Source organism: Medicago truncatula, chromosome 6 (genome assembly GCF_003473485.1).
Source record: "Medicago truncatula cultivar Jemalong A17 chromosome 6, MtrunA17r5.0-ANR, whole genome shotgun sequence".
Classification (NCBI taxonomy): domain Eukaryota; kingdom Viridiplantae; phylum Streptophyta; class Magnoliopsida; order Fabales; family Fabaceae; genus Medicago; species Medicago truncatula.
Window position 1 is genome coordinate 4887438 of NC_053047.1, and position 15442 is coordinate 4902879.

Genomic DNA, 15442 nt, shown 5'->3' on the forward strand with positions numbered 1-15442 from the left:
CTTCTTGGTGAGGCTGAATGGCTTTCTTTTCTTGCTCAAGTAACCGAGTGATCTCATACGGTATGTCATCACCTTCCTCATCTTCGGCTTCATACACAGGGAAATCAAAACTTGGAGGAACCGTAGGATTACTGTGTTCAACGGGTTTATTATGGTTCAAACTGCATAGAATGGTTGAATGATTTTAGAAAATGGTTTTTTTTTTCATGCAGATTTTTGAAATTAATAAGAAAATACAGACGTTTTGGTTTTTTCTGGCATTACCATTGTTTCCAAGGGAAAAAAGCACTAAAAAAAAGTAGTCGTGGAAGAAACGACAAAATTTTATTAATCAACGGCAATGCCGAAACAAACATGCCCTTACAGAAAATATCACTCTCGCTTTGGGCAGAGCGAGAGGATTGTTATTTTTGAAAACAAAGCACTAAAGCAACAAGACACATTACTCAGAAACATGCATGATTGAAGGAATGTCAATGGCATCCCAATTTGTCGCAATGCCTCCTGGTGTAACAAATACAGGCCTGAGACCAGATCCAGTGGCTTCTTCAGAGATAGCATTAACAAACCCTGCACTGTGGAAGACTCCCGAGGAAACCCTTGATGACGGGGAGAACCCGAGACCTTCCTTTCGCTTGTTCTCACAGAGCTGTACCATCTTGCCCCAGCCGGCAGTCTGACCTTCCTGGATGGCTCTCTGAACATCCTTCAATGAAGCCATAGCAGCCCCAGCTTCCTTAGACTCTGCACCTTCGATGGTCAAACCTTGGAAAGCAGTCCCTTCAGCAGACCCTGCATCGTGTATCCACGGTCTCCCCAGCAGGCAACTGTAGGATGCATTAATGTCCATCACTTGGAAGGTAACCAAGAAATTCTCAGGGCCAATGGTTATCGGCAAGTCTATCTCCCCCAGCACATTCTTTCGAGATCCATCAAAAGCTTTGACCAAGAAAGTACTTCTTCTCAAAGGGGTCCCACGGTAGCTCAACTGATCTAGAGTTGTCCTGGGCATTACGTTGAGAGAGGAACCGGTATCCACCAACACATTTGATATCATGTCTGATTTACAATTCACCGAGATGTGCAAAGCCAGATTGTGACCCTTTCCCACTTCCGGCAATTCTTCTTCACTAAACCAGAGGTTGTTACAAGCGGTAATATTTCCCACTATGCCACCGAAACGATCTACCGTAACTTCGTGGTCAACATATGCCTGCTCCAGCACTTTCAACAAGGTATTCCTGTGAGCCTCAGAGCTCAAGAGTAGTGACAAGACAGATATCTTCGAAGGAGTTTGCAGCAACTGATCAACGATCTTGTAGTCGCTCCTCTTTATTATTCTCAGAATCTCATCTAAATTCGAATCTTCTATAGACTTGCCTGGCTGACTCACATCTGTAGCAATGGGTGAAACAACGGTTGGAGTTGCTTCTTCAACTGGTGGAGTGATTGGCGTAGCTACCTTCTTCTGAAATAATGGCGGACGAACCTTCCCGCTTCTTAGTGCTGCAGAAGTCCCTTCGGTAATATTGCTTACTGCGGCAAAGGAGGCTAGAGGTACCTCTACTCCATTTTCTATTATAGTAGCATTGTACTTATATGGCACTGCCTTGTCCGAAGCATAAGGAATTGGTCCTGGCAACCTTATCACCAAAGGCTCAGCATTCTTCTTTAGAGGTACACTCTTGACAGGCGGATCGTGAAAAACTGGCACGACCACGCAAACATCACTGACAGTCAGAAGATTATCATCCATCAGGCTTTGGATGTCGTCTTGAACAGTATAGCAGCCCAAAGGATCACAGAGGCATCCTAGACACTTGGCATGATCATGGCTGAACAGAGAAGCTTTGCACAGCTTGATATGTAGAGGCACCAGAGGAGTGACAACATTGCGGACATCAAGTCTAGGAGCTTCCTCACACACTTCGATCATATTCACAGCGGCATGATTTGGAAGAGGATTGTCAAGGACATGTGGAACATTATTCTCAAAAGTCAGCTTTCCCTGATCAATGAGCTTCTTCACAATATACTTCAAAGCATAACACCCCTCGACATCATGACCTAAGGCACCTTGATGAAAGTCACATTTGAGATCAGACCTGAACCTTGGAGGCAACGGATCAGGTGGTGGCTTGCCTTGTCTAGTCGTACAATGCCCTCTCTGGAGTAGAGTTGGAAGCAACTCAGCATACAACATTGGTATAGGAGGAAAAGTTGGCCTAGTATACTGCTGCTGCTGCTGTTGTTGTTGTTGTTGAACCGGCAACTGTTGTTTCATCTGTTGGGCAATTGCATTGACGGGCACTTGAGGCTGGCCCGGTGGCAAAGGGTACTGATGATAAAACGGTGGGAAGAACGGATGCTGAGAATACGGCATATATGGGTATGACGGAGGCATTTGAGCTGCATTGATAGGAGCAACGGTAGCCATAGATTGACCGGCTGCAGCTGACACCATTCCCACTTCCGTTTCTTTCTTCTTGTGGTGTCCATTACCATACCTCTTCGATGCACTCGTAGAAGATTCAGCTTTCTCAAACACAATGATCCCATCCCTGACTGCTTCCTCAAGACGGGTTCCCATAGTGACCATCTCCGAAAAGTTGTTCGGGGCAGCGATGATCATCCTCTCAACATAATCTTTCTTCAAGGTCTTTAAGAATGTCTGGGTCATTTCTTCTTCATCTAAAGCAGGAGTGATACGGGCAGCTGCCCCTCTCCACCTTTGCGCATATTCACGGAAACTTTCCTCCTTTTTCTGAGATAGGGACCTGAGGAACTCCCTATTCGGCTTCAAACGAGTGTTAAACCCGTAGTGGCTCCTGAAAGCGGTGGCCAGCTCATCAAAAGTATGGACATCATCTTTGCTCAGACTAGTATACCACTCCGCAGCATCTTCCATCAGACTGTCTTGGAAGTAATGGATCATAAGGGAATCATTGTCCTTGTAGTTGCCCATTTTCCGGACGTATTTGACAATATGATTTTGAGGACAAGTCAGCCCGTTATACTTGTCGAACTCCGGGACTTTGAACTTTTTTGGAACATCTACCTTCGATACCAAGCAGAGATCCTGGGTTTTAATGGAGTCTCCATTTCCCCTGTTGGCCTTAATTTCCCGTCGGAGCTCTTTGGCAAGTTCTTCCATTCTCTCTTCCATAGTTCCGGTTGTGGTAATACTCCCGTGGTGCGCATTAGCATGGACAAATAGAGGCACCGCATTCACAATGGGCTCGGTAACAGTCGTTGCGGCTTGAGTCAAGGCGGTACTAACAGGAGTTAAGTTTGCCCCTGGGATTGGGCCACTGTTGGTGGTACCAGAGGTCCCTGCCCCTGTATTAGCAGTATAGTACAGCGGAAGCCCGTAAGGATACCCGGATGGCATGATAGAGCGGGGATCAGTTGTTACGGTAGGAGTCACATTTGCAGCTGTAGAAACTACAGGAACTGGTTGTTCCTGAGCAGCCAACAGAGCAGTCATAGCATCATGAGCTTTGGCCAATTCCTCCCTTAGAGATGCCAATTCGGTACGAAGCTGTGTGTTCTCTTCTTCCATAGCCCTTTTCTTTCTTCTGTATTCTCTGGTTCGGTCAGTTCTATCAGGTTCGTAAACTCTCTGAGCACGAGCCACTTTTCACACTGCGGCAGAGAAACCAGGAGGTGGTAAGCACTTGGAAGCCTTTGTGACCAATGCATGATGCACATGATGCATGATGTGCAAATGCAAATGCAAAAGACTTATTTTCTCATCGAAGGATTTTTAAACAAATTAGAAATCTTGCAAATAAACAAAACTACATAGTATTCTCAACAGAAAGACTTTGAAATGAACATATGAAGCCCTCAAGCATAGGAAGTAGTCGGAAGATCATCGGACTCGGAATCTGAATCACAGTATCTGGCAAAGAGGTCTCGTCGTCCTCTGGCTCTCTTGGAATCCCTCATAAGCAGTTCGTCTTTCTCTTCCAATTCCCTTCGGGCTTTAGCTAGCTCTTTCTTCAACATCAGATTCTCATGAGTCTTCTGCTCATCTCTACCATCCAAAGTCATGATTAGATTCTCGGCTTGATTGTACCGAGCTTTCCACACTTGCTTCTCACGACTCTCCATAGCTAGATGCTCCTGATACATATCCTGAGTCGCGGGGAGTAGGGGTAGAGGCATAGATGGAGTAGACGAAGACACGTATCTCATAGCTGGATAAGGCATACCAATCTCCTCAACTCGATCTATCACCCACTGAGTATAGGCCTCATGAGCAACACCGGATCTCACACCTAGATGCTTCACACTCTTCCTTCGAACCTTGGACCAAGCATCCATGAAAGCTTTCCTTTGTCCGGTAGGAGCATTCGCATAGAAGAAGAACTCTGGAGATGTAGCAAGATTGATGGGCTTCGACTTCATAGGAAAACCAAACTGTCTCATAGCAAGCTCGGGGTTGTAGTTGATTCCTCCACGGGTACCAAGAAGAGGTACATTGAGAAAGTCTCCACAACCCATAATGATTTCCTTCACTTGAGCGGCGGGAGTGATCCAGACCACCTCATTAGGAGTGAGAGCCATAATCCGCTGCGAGTAGGACCAGTTCTCCGAGTTGTCATGGAAGGAACTCGGAAGGTGCGAAATAAACCACCTATACAAAAGAGATACGCAGCAAAGAATATACCCACGGCCCTTGAGAGTCCTGTCATGAATGGCGTGGTAGGTATCTGCTAGCAAAGTAGGAACCGGGTTCTTGGAATGAAAGATCTCGATAGCATTCATGTCCACGAAATTGTCGAGGTTCGGGAAGAGAATGAGCCCGTAGATAAGCAAAGCAAGAATAGCCTCGAGTGTATCCTGACGAGTAGTACCGAGATTAGCCTGATCAAGAAGATACTTCGAAGTAAACCCCCGGATGTGAGACTTGGTAATAAGATGGTTGGAGACGTCGGAAGTCTTGAGGTAGAGATCCTTAGCAATAACCAGAGGAGGAAGAGAAGTCCCGGGACCGGTGAAAGGCGTCTTCTCGGCTATAGGTAAACCCACTAGATTGGAGTAAGCCTCGAGAGTAGGAACCAACTGGAAGTCCGGAAAAGTGAAGCAACGGAAGCTTGGATCATAAAATTGCACTAGAGTGTGCACTAGCTTCTCGTCCACATCGGTTCGGAGCAAAGTAAGCAATCCCCCATACCGGAGTCGGAACCCTGTTTGACTCTTGACCTTGAGTGCCAACTCTCTTAAACTGACCAAATCCACTTCCTTGAACTTGTAGCACTTAGTCTTCTTCATACCTGTGATTATTTACAAAAATTTCCATTTGTTTAGGCCCTTCGATGAATGCATGAAAAATGTTTATGCATGAATGCATGTATGCATGATTGTGTTGTTTAGTTACAAAGTGGGTTGAGATTCAAAGTGACAAGGCCACGGATGGACACGGCGTCCGGTGAACTAAGGCTTTAGATAATAGTAACCACGGTTCTAACACAGTTCCCAAACTGCAACCTCTCTCACATATATCATGGTAGTACAGGACGACACCCGTTCCATGTTTATTTGTGAGAAGGTCTAGCTTGAGTGTAGTATCGCGTGACGACTAAAGTTTGAGACAACACTCAATTTAGCCACCGCACTACGTCCTAAAAAGGCTAGGATGGGTTTGGTAACTACGGTTCATAGCTTCGTCGAACAATTGAAAATGAAGTGCCTAAGCATGACAACACACGCCGACAATATCACCTTCAAAATGCCTCAGCTATGTGAGATTGATCGCATAATCCAATACACGAGGCAACCCCCGGATCGAATTGTCGATTATATCTCTACCTAAACATAAGTTCACTCAGCCCGGGTTAGGACTTTTGATATTCTCACCCCACACGTCAAATGAAGGTAAACAAGTATTCACATGTGTAAGCAATAAAATAAAGCATAAATATAAACTAAGGAAAACTAGGCGCGACCCGCTAAAAAATGATCCCCAGTGAAGTCGCCATTTCTGTTATCATGGTTTTTGGGTGCCAAGCCATTAATTGGACTTGTACCTTTCGACCGTTGATATCTCTATTTTTTCTTGGGAAGGGCAAAATTGAGAAAAAACCCTTAGATTCTAAGTTCGGGGGTCGGTTTTACTACGGGAAGGTGTTAGGCACCCGGAGTAACTATAGTCCTCTATAGGAGCCGTTTTCCTAAGTCTATATTCACGCTTATTTTTACTTACTTTTGAAAATGGGAGGTTTATTTAGTTAAGAATGGGGAGAGAAGAAGTAGAATTTTGATTTTACTTCGGCTTGGATGAGTTTTGACTCATTGCCTACGTACCGTTTTACGGGATCAAAACCGGCGTAGTTCTTGCTAAAAAAAGACTTGTTTTTCTTTTGTTTTAATTGTTTGATTTTAATTTTTGAAAAAAGGTTTTGAAGAAGGAGATTGGGAGGCTTCATGAGCATTAGATTTAGCAAAAAAAGTGAGGTTTGATTAGTGATTAGAAAGAAAGTCTAAATGATTAAGATGAGTTGAATTTTTCTTAAGAAAAAAAAGAAAGGAAAAAAAAATGAAGTGTTGACTTCATACTTATTATGAAAATTTTTGAAGTGAAGTTCAATTGCTTTTTTTGAAAAAAAGATGGATTTTCCCTAAGTGTTCAAACCTAAGCGCTTATCTAACCATACAATCCTATGCATACATCTAAGGTGAGTGTGTGCGTGTCGGTGCGTCATAGTGTCCATAGTCCATATTACAAAAATTGCCTAAATACATTCTATGGCCCCTTTGCCAAGCTACAAACCAATGATAACAAATTACATTACCAAATGAATTAAAACTTGCAAAAAAAACAAATGCTAGGCTAAAAAGTGGAGGGAATGCTAAATGAGATGCATGAAACATGAGATGAAATGGTTAGTAACCATAAAGCACAAAATAATAGGAAATATTCAAAAGGAAATGCATAAAAATGGCAAAGAAAAGGTAATAGAGTGGCAATAAACCTAAAAATTTTGATGTGATACCTAAAGGTGCTTGTAACCCATAATCATCACATCATGGCAATTTTGAGAGAAATTTTGTTTCAAGCCATGACATGAAATTAATGGAGACACATGCAAGCAAAGTATCACACCAAATTCATAGAGAAATTTGACACTTTATTCTTTAAAACAAACACTTGTTGCTTGTAAAACAAGAAATCCATAAAAATCATATTCAAATCAGCAAAAGAAGCACATGTCCAGAGGCATATTTATCACAAGATATGGTATCATTTATTCATAACACACATCAAAGTATCAAGAACAAAAACATAGCAAAAATATACCAAAAGTGTAAAAACATATGGAAATTAGTTCATGCCATCTTAACATCTTTTACATGCAAGAAAACACCATAAAAATGCCAAAAATATGCCAAGAAACAACTAGGATTTTTCAGGAATTTTTATAAAAAAAAGTGAGCAAGCAACAGGTTCAGATAGCAAGAAAACGGTGTAAATAGCACAAAAAAGCAAAAAAACGTACAAAAGAAGGCCCAGCCCAAAACCAGAGGAAACGGATCTCACAGGGATACACAGGGACCGTTGGATTGATCCAAGGTCCTAAACCCTAGATCTAAGGGCTCACAACGCAGGGGATTGGACCGGTCTTGAACCGGTCCGGTCTAGCGCCCTATATAAAACCCTAACGCGCCGGTTTTTTCATTTGTCACACACCTTTCTCTCTCTAACTCTTCTCTCTTCTCTCATCTCTCTCTAAACCCTCACCGCCGGTGAGGATGAAGCCACGGCGGAGACCTTGAAGGTCCGCCGGAAGCTTCATCTTCTCCGGCGCGCCTAAGCACCTCCGGTGACCTAAATTTCCAGAACTTCAAAACTTCTACATCAAACGATTCGTCTTCTTATCCTAAGTATGATTTTGGCACTGGTTTTTACAAACGAATCTTGAAACGACGTAGATCGGGAAAAAACTTCGTACGGTTTTGAAATTGACTTTGATCTTTTTTTGAAAGAAAATGTTTAGATCTTTACGGATCTACATCGTTTCGTCGTTTATTGCCTCTCTAGTGCTTATTTTCGCTTTCAACACTTAGATCCTTATGGATCTAGGTTTTGTGTTTACGGCTATGGTTTTCTTTGTGATTCTGGAAATTTTTTTGTGTTTATTCACGTGATTTTGCAGGTTTAAACTATGATATTATTTTTGAAGAGAGATTCTGAGTTTTACCTGAGTTTTTATGGAGATTCTGTTAGGTTTCTTCGGAAACACTTGGATTTGGCTTTTGCTTGTTGATTTCTGGCTTTGAACCGAAAATAAATCGGTGATTCTTCTTTCCTCACTGATTCCGTTTCTTCATCTTCTTCGCCGGCTTAAAACCTTGCTTCTTTCCCTTTTCTTCTCCTTTTTCAACGCCTCTGTGATCGGTGTTGGAGTTCTTCGCCACTGGGGAAGAATTCTCACCTTGAATTGCAGAGGGATCAACTCAGTGATGAAGATTCGCCATTGAATCTCTGAGAGTTTGATGCAAAAATCAATGAATTTGTGTATGAATTTTGGTTCTGGAAATTTCTAGGGTTCTTGTGTTCTTGATGAACTTGATGATTTTTCTGTTTCTGATCTAACTGAATGGAGAGAGAAAGTCTGATTGTGTTTGTTGAGTTGGCGTGTGATTAATGGCTTTGAATCTGACTCACTGTTTATATAGTTGACATGTGTACACTTGAGCCAATGAAATTGTGACACGTACCCTGGACTTGCTCACTTGGGCGCTGCTTGCTATTTTAAGGACCAATCTGCAAATTGTGAAAATGACAAGGACTGGACTGCAAAATTAAAAAAAACTTGAAATGAAATAAATAATAAAAAAAACAGTTTGGACAAAAATGCAATTTTGGGACCTCAATTGAGGGACCAAAATGCAATACAAAATAAAATTTGAATAAAAAACGTAATTTGACCAAACGTAAAGTGAAACAAAAATAAAATTGACAAAACGGACTAAAACGAACCAATGGCCTAAATGAGGTACTTCAAAGTAACCTCCCCATGCCAAAATTTCATGTGAAATGACCAAAATGCCCCTAGGGCTAAAAAATGACCTAAACTGACTCAAACAGACTTGACACTGACTCAGATGCAAGTTTGAAATGAATTTAAACAGGGTTTACTGACGAAATGTCAAAAATGAATTTGAAAAGACTCGGAGATAGTCACAAGGATGAAGATGGGTCCCACTGCAGGAAATGACCAAAATACCCTTCTGTATGACCTTTTGCAAATTTTGAAATAAACTGTAGAAAAAGCAATGTAATGATTCAGAGGCACTTTTGAATGACTTACAAGACAAGTAAAGACATTTCAAAAGGTTTTATGCAAGAAAAACATAGGTAAAATTGTGATTGAAAATATCGCGAAGCAGAGACAATCCGAACTGTGCAGTTGAAATTTGTTAACTGACAAAGTTTGAAAATGAAATTGGGCCCAGTATTTTTAGGTCCAAAAACAGGGTATAACACCTGTGTTTATCATCGCTCTCTCCTGTTGCTTCCCCATCAATGGATCCAGGTATCCTAATTAAACCAATTGAGTTGTTTATGATAGAGGATTGGAAGCGATTCAACTAAATTCTATTAGGCGTTTTTGGAAAATTGTTTGATTTTACATGATTTGATAAATTTCAACAATCAAATTCTCACGGTCCAATCAAAATCTTCCATGATTCACTTCTTCTTTTTTGTTGACGTTTGATTCACTACCTTTCCTTCAAAGGGAAAAGATTAAAAAAAAGGTTGATATAAGAAATTGACATATGAAAAATTTCATCCAATTATTATTGATTTCATAAATTCAATTAATCGAAGATCATACAATTGCACCGCAAACAAGAATATTGAAGAATTAGCATAGAAAGAATATTAAAGAGTGGATGTGGCTGAGAATTACAAAGTTCGACGAACTAATGGCCTGAAGATTCGTTCAAATTAAGCTTTTAGTGAATATGTGATCAAAATCAAGTATAATCGCGCAGTGAAAACAGATGTGAGTTGATTTAGTAAACAATTATAAGCCTTTGATTTTAAAAAATAGACGGTTGAGATATGGTGTCAACGGATCCTGACTCATATATATATATATATGTTAAGTATCATGGTCTCCGATGTTAGATTTGGTTGTTATCTGACCCAAAAAACTGAGTTGACATTTTTTTTTTGCTGACAAGGAGTGTGTGACGTGGCATTAGAGACTAAATTAACAGGATATATATATATATATATATATACATATATATATGGGTTCACTTAAAATCCCTAGATTCGCAATTCATTCCATCCCTTAATCAATTCCAAATTCTTAATCTTACTCATTCTTCCTCCTCCTTATTCTTTTCAATCTTCCATTGATCTTAATGAATCAATTTCAAATATATGGTATGTATGCAATGAACCAATGGTAATGAATTAAAATATTTCCAAGTTTTGAAGAACCTGTTGATTCTAACTCTGAGATTATGAGTGACGATGATGAGATTGTGAAAGAGGTTGATGAAGAATCTCTTGATTCCAACTTTGAGATTTTCAGTTTGAAGGGGTTATGAACTCCAAAAGGAAATCATATTCATTTTTATCAGGAGAAAGACAAGTCAGATAAGTGGTTTTATGTTTGTTTTTGCTTAATCTTGTCAGCTCAACTTTTTTTATTAGTTAACAACCAAACCTAACGTTGAAGACCAAAGTAGTTAACGAATTGAAGAGTTAATTTTTTATTTTTTTTTCGAGTCAGAGACCATTATAACATCGAAGTACACATCCAGGGGACCAAAAATGTTGTCTACCCTAATTTCTTCTATAGAAATAAGAGTTATTGAAATACAAATATTTTAGTAATATCAACTAAGAAACTCCAGGTCTTCTATCAACGTTGCAATGAGTGCAGGATCTCCAACAACTTAATATGGATTTTAAGGTGGACTCAAAAACACTGGTGGACAACATTTATGGGAAGAGAAATAATGTCTCTAATTTCAATCTAATTATCAACAATTGCATTTGTTTGTTACTCACAGATCTTATGAACTCTTATGTTAAATTTATTTATTCACATATAAACCATAAAGATGTTCATAGTCCGACGAAAATGACTCTATGTTTTGCTTGTTTTCAAGCAAGCCAATCTTAAAAACTCTGATAAGAAATTTATTCAAAGACAACTCATAAAGTTGTTCATAATACGACTATAATAGCTCTATATCATGTTAATCTCATACTTTTATCGACATTCGAACATATATCACAATTCTTTTCGACTATAATAGCTCTATATCATGTTAGTCTCATACTTTTATCGACATTCGAACATATATCACAATTCTTTTCACGTATGAAATGCATTAAATTTGTTTCTTAATATACTAAGAACTAGATTAGTCATTTCAAAACATGACTATAGATACAATGATCAAATGTAATAGTTCTATGTAGTACTTTTTTTTGTTTTGTTTTTGAAATAAGTTCTATGTAGTATTTGTATTAGTCAAACAAAGTCAAGCCAACATAATTTGACAAACAAAAGACACAAAGAAAACGCGTTTAGACGAAAATAGAAACACCACACTTTGCGTTTTATAGTCTTCTTCTTTCTCTGTTTCTTCTCTTTCCCTTCACAAAATTTCCAAAATTAGGGTTTTCAAAAACCCCCAATTTCAAACACTTCAAAATAAACTCAATTTCTTCAAATTTCATCTTCTATGAGATGTTTTCATCTTCAATTTTCATCAAATGGAGTTTCTTTCTTCTCTTCTTATCTTCTTCAAACGACGCCGTTTCGTCATTTTCCGATAAATCAACTCTCCTCCGCTTCAAAGCCTCTCTTTCCGACCCATCCGCCGTTCTCTCCACCTGGAGCTCTACTGCCAACCACTGTTCCTTCTACGGAGTTCTCTGTGATTCCAACTCCCGTGTTGTTGCTCTTAACATCACCGGCAACGGCGGCGTCGAAGATGGTAAACTGATTTCTCATCCTTGCTCTGATTTTTACAAGTTTCCGCTTTATGGGTTTGGAATTAGGAGAAGTTGTGTTGGTTTTAAGGGTTCTTTGTTTGGAAAGTTTCCATCTTTGATCAGTGAGTTAACTGAGCTTAGGGTCTTGAGTTTACCCTTTAATGTGTTGGAGGGTTTTATTCCTAAAGAGATTTGGAATATGGAGAAGCTTGAGGTTCTTGATTTAGAAGGTAATTTGATTAGCGGGTCTATTCCTTTGGGTTTTGAAGGTTTGAGGAAATTGAGGGTTTTGAATTTAGGGTTTAATAAGATTGTTGGAATGGTGCCTAGTGTTTTAGGTGATATTGATAGTTTGGAGGTTCTGAATTTGGCTGCAAATGGTTTGAATGGTTCTGTTCCTGGTTTTGTTGGGAAGTTTAGAGGGGTGTATTTGTCTTTTAATCAGTTCAGTGGTGTTATTCCGGAGGAGATTGGTGAGAATTGTGGGAAGCTTGAGCATTTGGATTTGTCTGGTAATTTGTTGGTTCAAGAGATTCCGAAGAGTTTGGGGAATTGTGGTGGGTTGAAGACGCTTTTGTTGTATTCGAATTTGTTGGAAGAGGATATTCCTGCTGAATTTGGGAAGCTTAAGAGTCTTGAGGTGTTGGATGTTTCGAGGAATACACTTAGTGGTCATATTCCTCGTGAGCTTGGGAATTGTACGGAGCTTTCTGTTGTAGTGCTGTCCAACCTTTTCGATCCGGTTGGGGATGGTGAGTTTGTTACTTTGAATGATGAGTTGAATTATTTTGAAGGTGGAATGCCTGAGGAAGTTGTGTCACTTCCTAAGCTTAGAATTTTGTGGGCTCCCATGGTGAATTTGGAGGGTGGTATTCCTACGAGTTGGGGTGCTTGTGGTAACTTGGAGATGGTCAATTTGGCTCTGAATTTCTTCACCGGAGAGTTCCCAAACCGGCTTGGTTTATGTAAGAAGCTACATTTTCTTGATCTGAGCTCAAACAATCTTACTGGGGAGCTTTCTAAGGAACTTCATGTTCCATGTATGTCTGTGTTTGATGTTAGTGCAAACATGTTGTCCGGTTCAGTTCCTGATTTCTCCGATAATGTTTGTGCTCCCTATCCTTCTCAGAATGGGAATCCATTTGAAGCTGACGATGTCATGTCTCCTTATGCATCATATTTTTCATCGAAAGCTCATGAGAGAACCATTTATGCGTCATTAGGGGGAAATGGTCTTTCGGTTTTTCACAACTTTGGGCAAAATAACTTCAGCGGCATTCAGTCTTTGCCAGTAGTGCGTGACAGGATGGAGGAAAAGAGTAGTTACACACTTCTCGTTGGAGAGAACAAGCTCACGGGACCATTTCCTACATATTTGTTTGAGAAATGTGATGGATTAGATGCATTGCTTTTTAATGTCAGTTATAATCGGCTATCTGGTGAGATTCCTTCTAATATTAGTAGCATGTGCAAATCCCTGAAATTTTTGGATGCATCCAAAAACCAATTTTCTGGACAAATTCCCTCCACGTTAGGGGATTTGGTCTCTCTTGTTTCCCTGAACCTCAGTAGAAACGGGTTACAAGGTCAGATTCCCACCAGCCTTGGACAGATGAAGGTTCTGAAGTTTTTATCTTTGGCTGGTAATAACTTGAGTGGCTCAATTCCTACCAGCCTGGGACAGATGTACTCTTTACAAGTCTTGGACCTGTCTACAAACTCTCTTACCGGTGAGATTCCAAAGTTTATCGAGAACATGAGAAATCTGACCAATGTTTTGCTGAATAACAACAATCTTTCTGGACACATTCCTGCTGGTTTGGTAAATGTCACTACACTCTCTGCATTCAACGTGTCATTCAATAACTTATCTGGATACTTGCCGTCAAATAGTAGCTTGATCAAATGCAGCAGTGCTGTTGGGAATCCATTTTTAAGTTCCTGCCGTGGACTTTCTTTGACTGTACCGTCAGCAAATCAACAAGGGCAGGTTGATGAAAGTTCTATGACATCACAAACTACTGGCAAAGATAGCAATAATGGTTTCAATGCAATTGAGATAGCATCTATTACTTCTGCTTCAGCCATTGTTTCAGTTCTTATAGCCCTTATTGTTCTGTTTTTCATCACACGCAAGTGGAAGCCGAGGTCCAGGGTTGGTGGTTCAGTCAAAAGAGAAGTTACAGTGTTCACTGATATCGGCGTCCCATTGACATTTGAAAATGTTGTCCAAGCCACAGGAAATTTTAATGCAAGCAACTGTATTGGGAGTGGAGGATTTGGAGCAACTTATAAGGCAGAAATATCACAAGGAATCTTGGTGGCAGTGAAACGTCTTTCCGTTGGACGTTTCCAAGGTGTTCAACAATTCCATGCAGAGATTAAGACCCTTGGAAGGCTTCATCATCCTAACCTCGTCACTTTGATCGGTTACCATGCTTGTGAGACAGAGATGTTTCTCATATACAATTATCTTCCGGGTGGTAATCTTGAAAAGTTCATCCAGGAGAGATCCACAAGGGCTGTGGATTGGAAAGTTATTCACAAGATTGCACTGGACATAGCGCGTGCACTTTCCTATCTGCACGATCAATGTGTACCACGTGTACTTCACCGTGATGTCAAGCCTAGCAATATCTTGTTGGACGACGATTGCAATGCTTATCTATCCGACTTTGGACTCGCCAGACTTCTAGGAACTTCAGAGACACATGCCACTACAGGTGTGGCAGGAACGTTCGGCTATGTTGCTCCCGAATATGCGATGACATGTCGTGTTTCTGATAAAGCTGATGTGTATAGCTACGGTGTAGTGCTTCTCGAGTTGCTATCTGATAAGAAAGTGTTGGACCCTTCATTTTCTTCTTATGGGAATGGTTTCAATATAGTTGCATTTGCGTGCATGTTACTAAGGCAAGGAAGGGCAAAGGAGTTTTTCGCCACAGGGTTATGGGATGTAGGACCAGAACATGATTTGGTAGAGGTTCTACATTTAGCTGTTGTATGTACTGTTGATTCACTTTCAACTAGACCTACAATGAAACAGGTTGTGAAAAGGTTAAAGCAACTTCAACCCCCATCATGCTAGCCCCTTATGTGCTATGAAACACTGGTCACAGGTACAGACTCAAAACACAATTATACTGACACCGGCTATACAACGACACTGATATGCCGTCGCCGGTAATTGTTTGAGAAAATGAATTAATTGAATGTAATCACATGTGGCAGCGTTGTATCGGTGTCGGAATGCGATACGTGTCAGACACCGGAAACATATTCAATCAACAGTGTCGGTTCTATTGAATTGTGTGGCTATGCTCTTTGAAATCATTGTTAATTGTTGGTGATGTTTTGTTCCACTTGTAATTTGTATGTAAGTTGTATTTGTGATTTATTAGAATTTTGGGCCATTTTTTATGGACTTGTATTAGGTTGAGTTCCCCAATTTGTACTTAATCATCC

At 40.3% G+C, this 15442-nt stretch overlaps 3 protein-coding genes across 4 annotated transcripts in view; 2 read left to right on the forward strand and 1 right to left on the reverse strand.

The window, feature by feature from the left end:
• Positions 1–15442, forward strand: part of LOC25495344 (protein CHLORORESPIRATORY REDUCTION 7, chloroplastic) — a 35980-nt gene that overhangs the window by 13507 nt on the left and 7031 nt on the right. The window contains exon 1 of one of the 2 annotated variants that reach the window (XM_039835224.1): positions 14967–15096. The exons of the other annotated variant lie outside the window; for it this stretch is intronic. Coding sequence (XP_039691158.1) covers positions 15072–15096 — 25 coding nt within the window. The 5' untranslated portion in view covers positions 14967–15071. Of the gene's footprint in view, positions 1–14966; positions 15097–15442 lie in introns of those variants that run through there. 2 annotated transcript variants of the gene reach the window in all.
• Positions 1–15442, reverse strand: part of LOC11422532 (uncharacterized) — a 30098-nt gene that overhangs the window by 11428 nt on the left and 3228 nt on the right. The window lies entirely within an intron of this gene.
• Positions 11645–15090, forward strand: LOC25495342 (LRR receptor-like serine/threonine-protein kinase RPK2). Its single transcript, XM_013595557.3, has one exon. It carries the CDS (start codon positions 11730–11732, stop codon positions 15063–15065), a length of 3336 nt encoding a protein of 1111 aa, XP_013451011.1. The 5' UTR covers positions 11645–11729; the 3' UTR covers positions 15066–15090.

Excerpts from the sequence above, each read along its gene's own strand:
- LOC25495342 (XM_013595557.3), top strand. The coding sequence starts at position 11,730 with ATGTTTTCATCTTCAATTTTCATCAAATGGAGTTTCTTTCTTCTCTTC.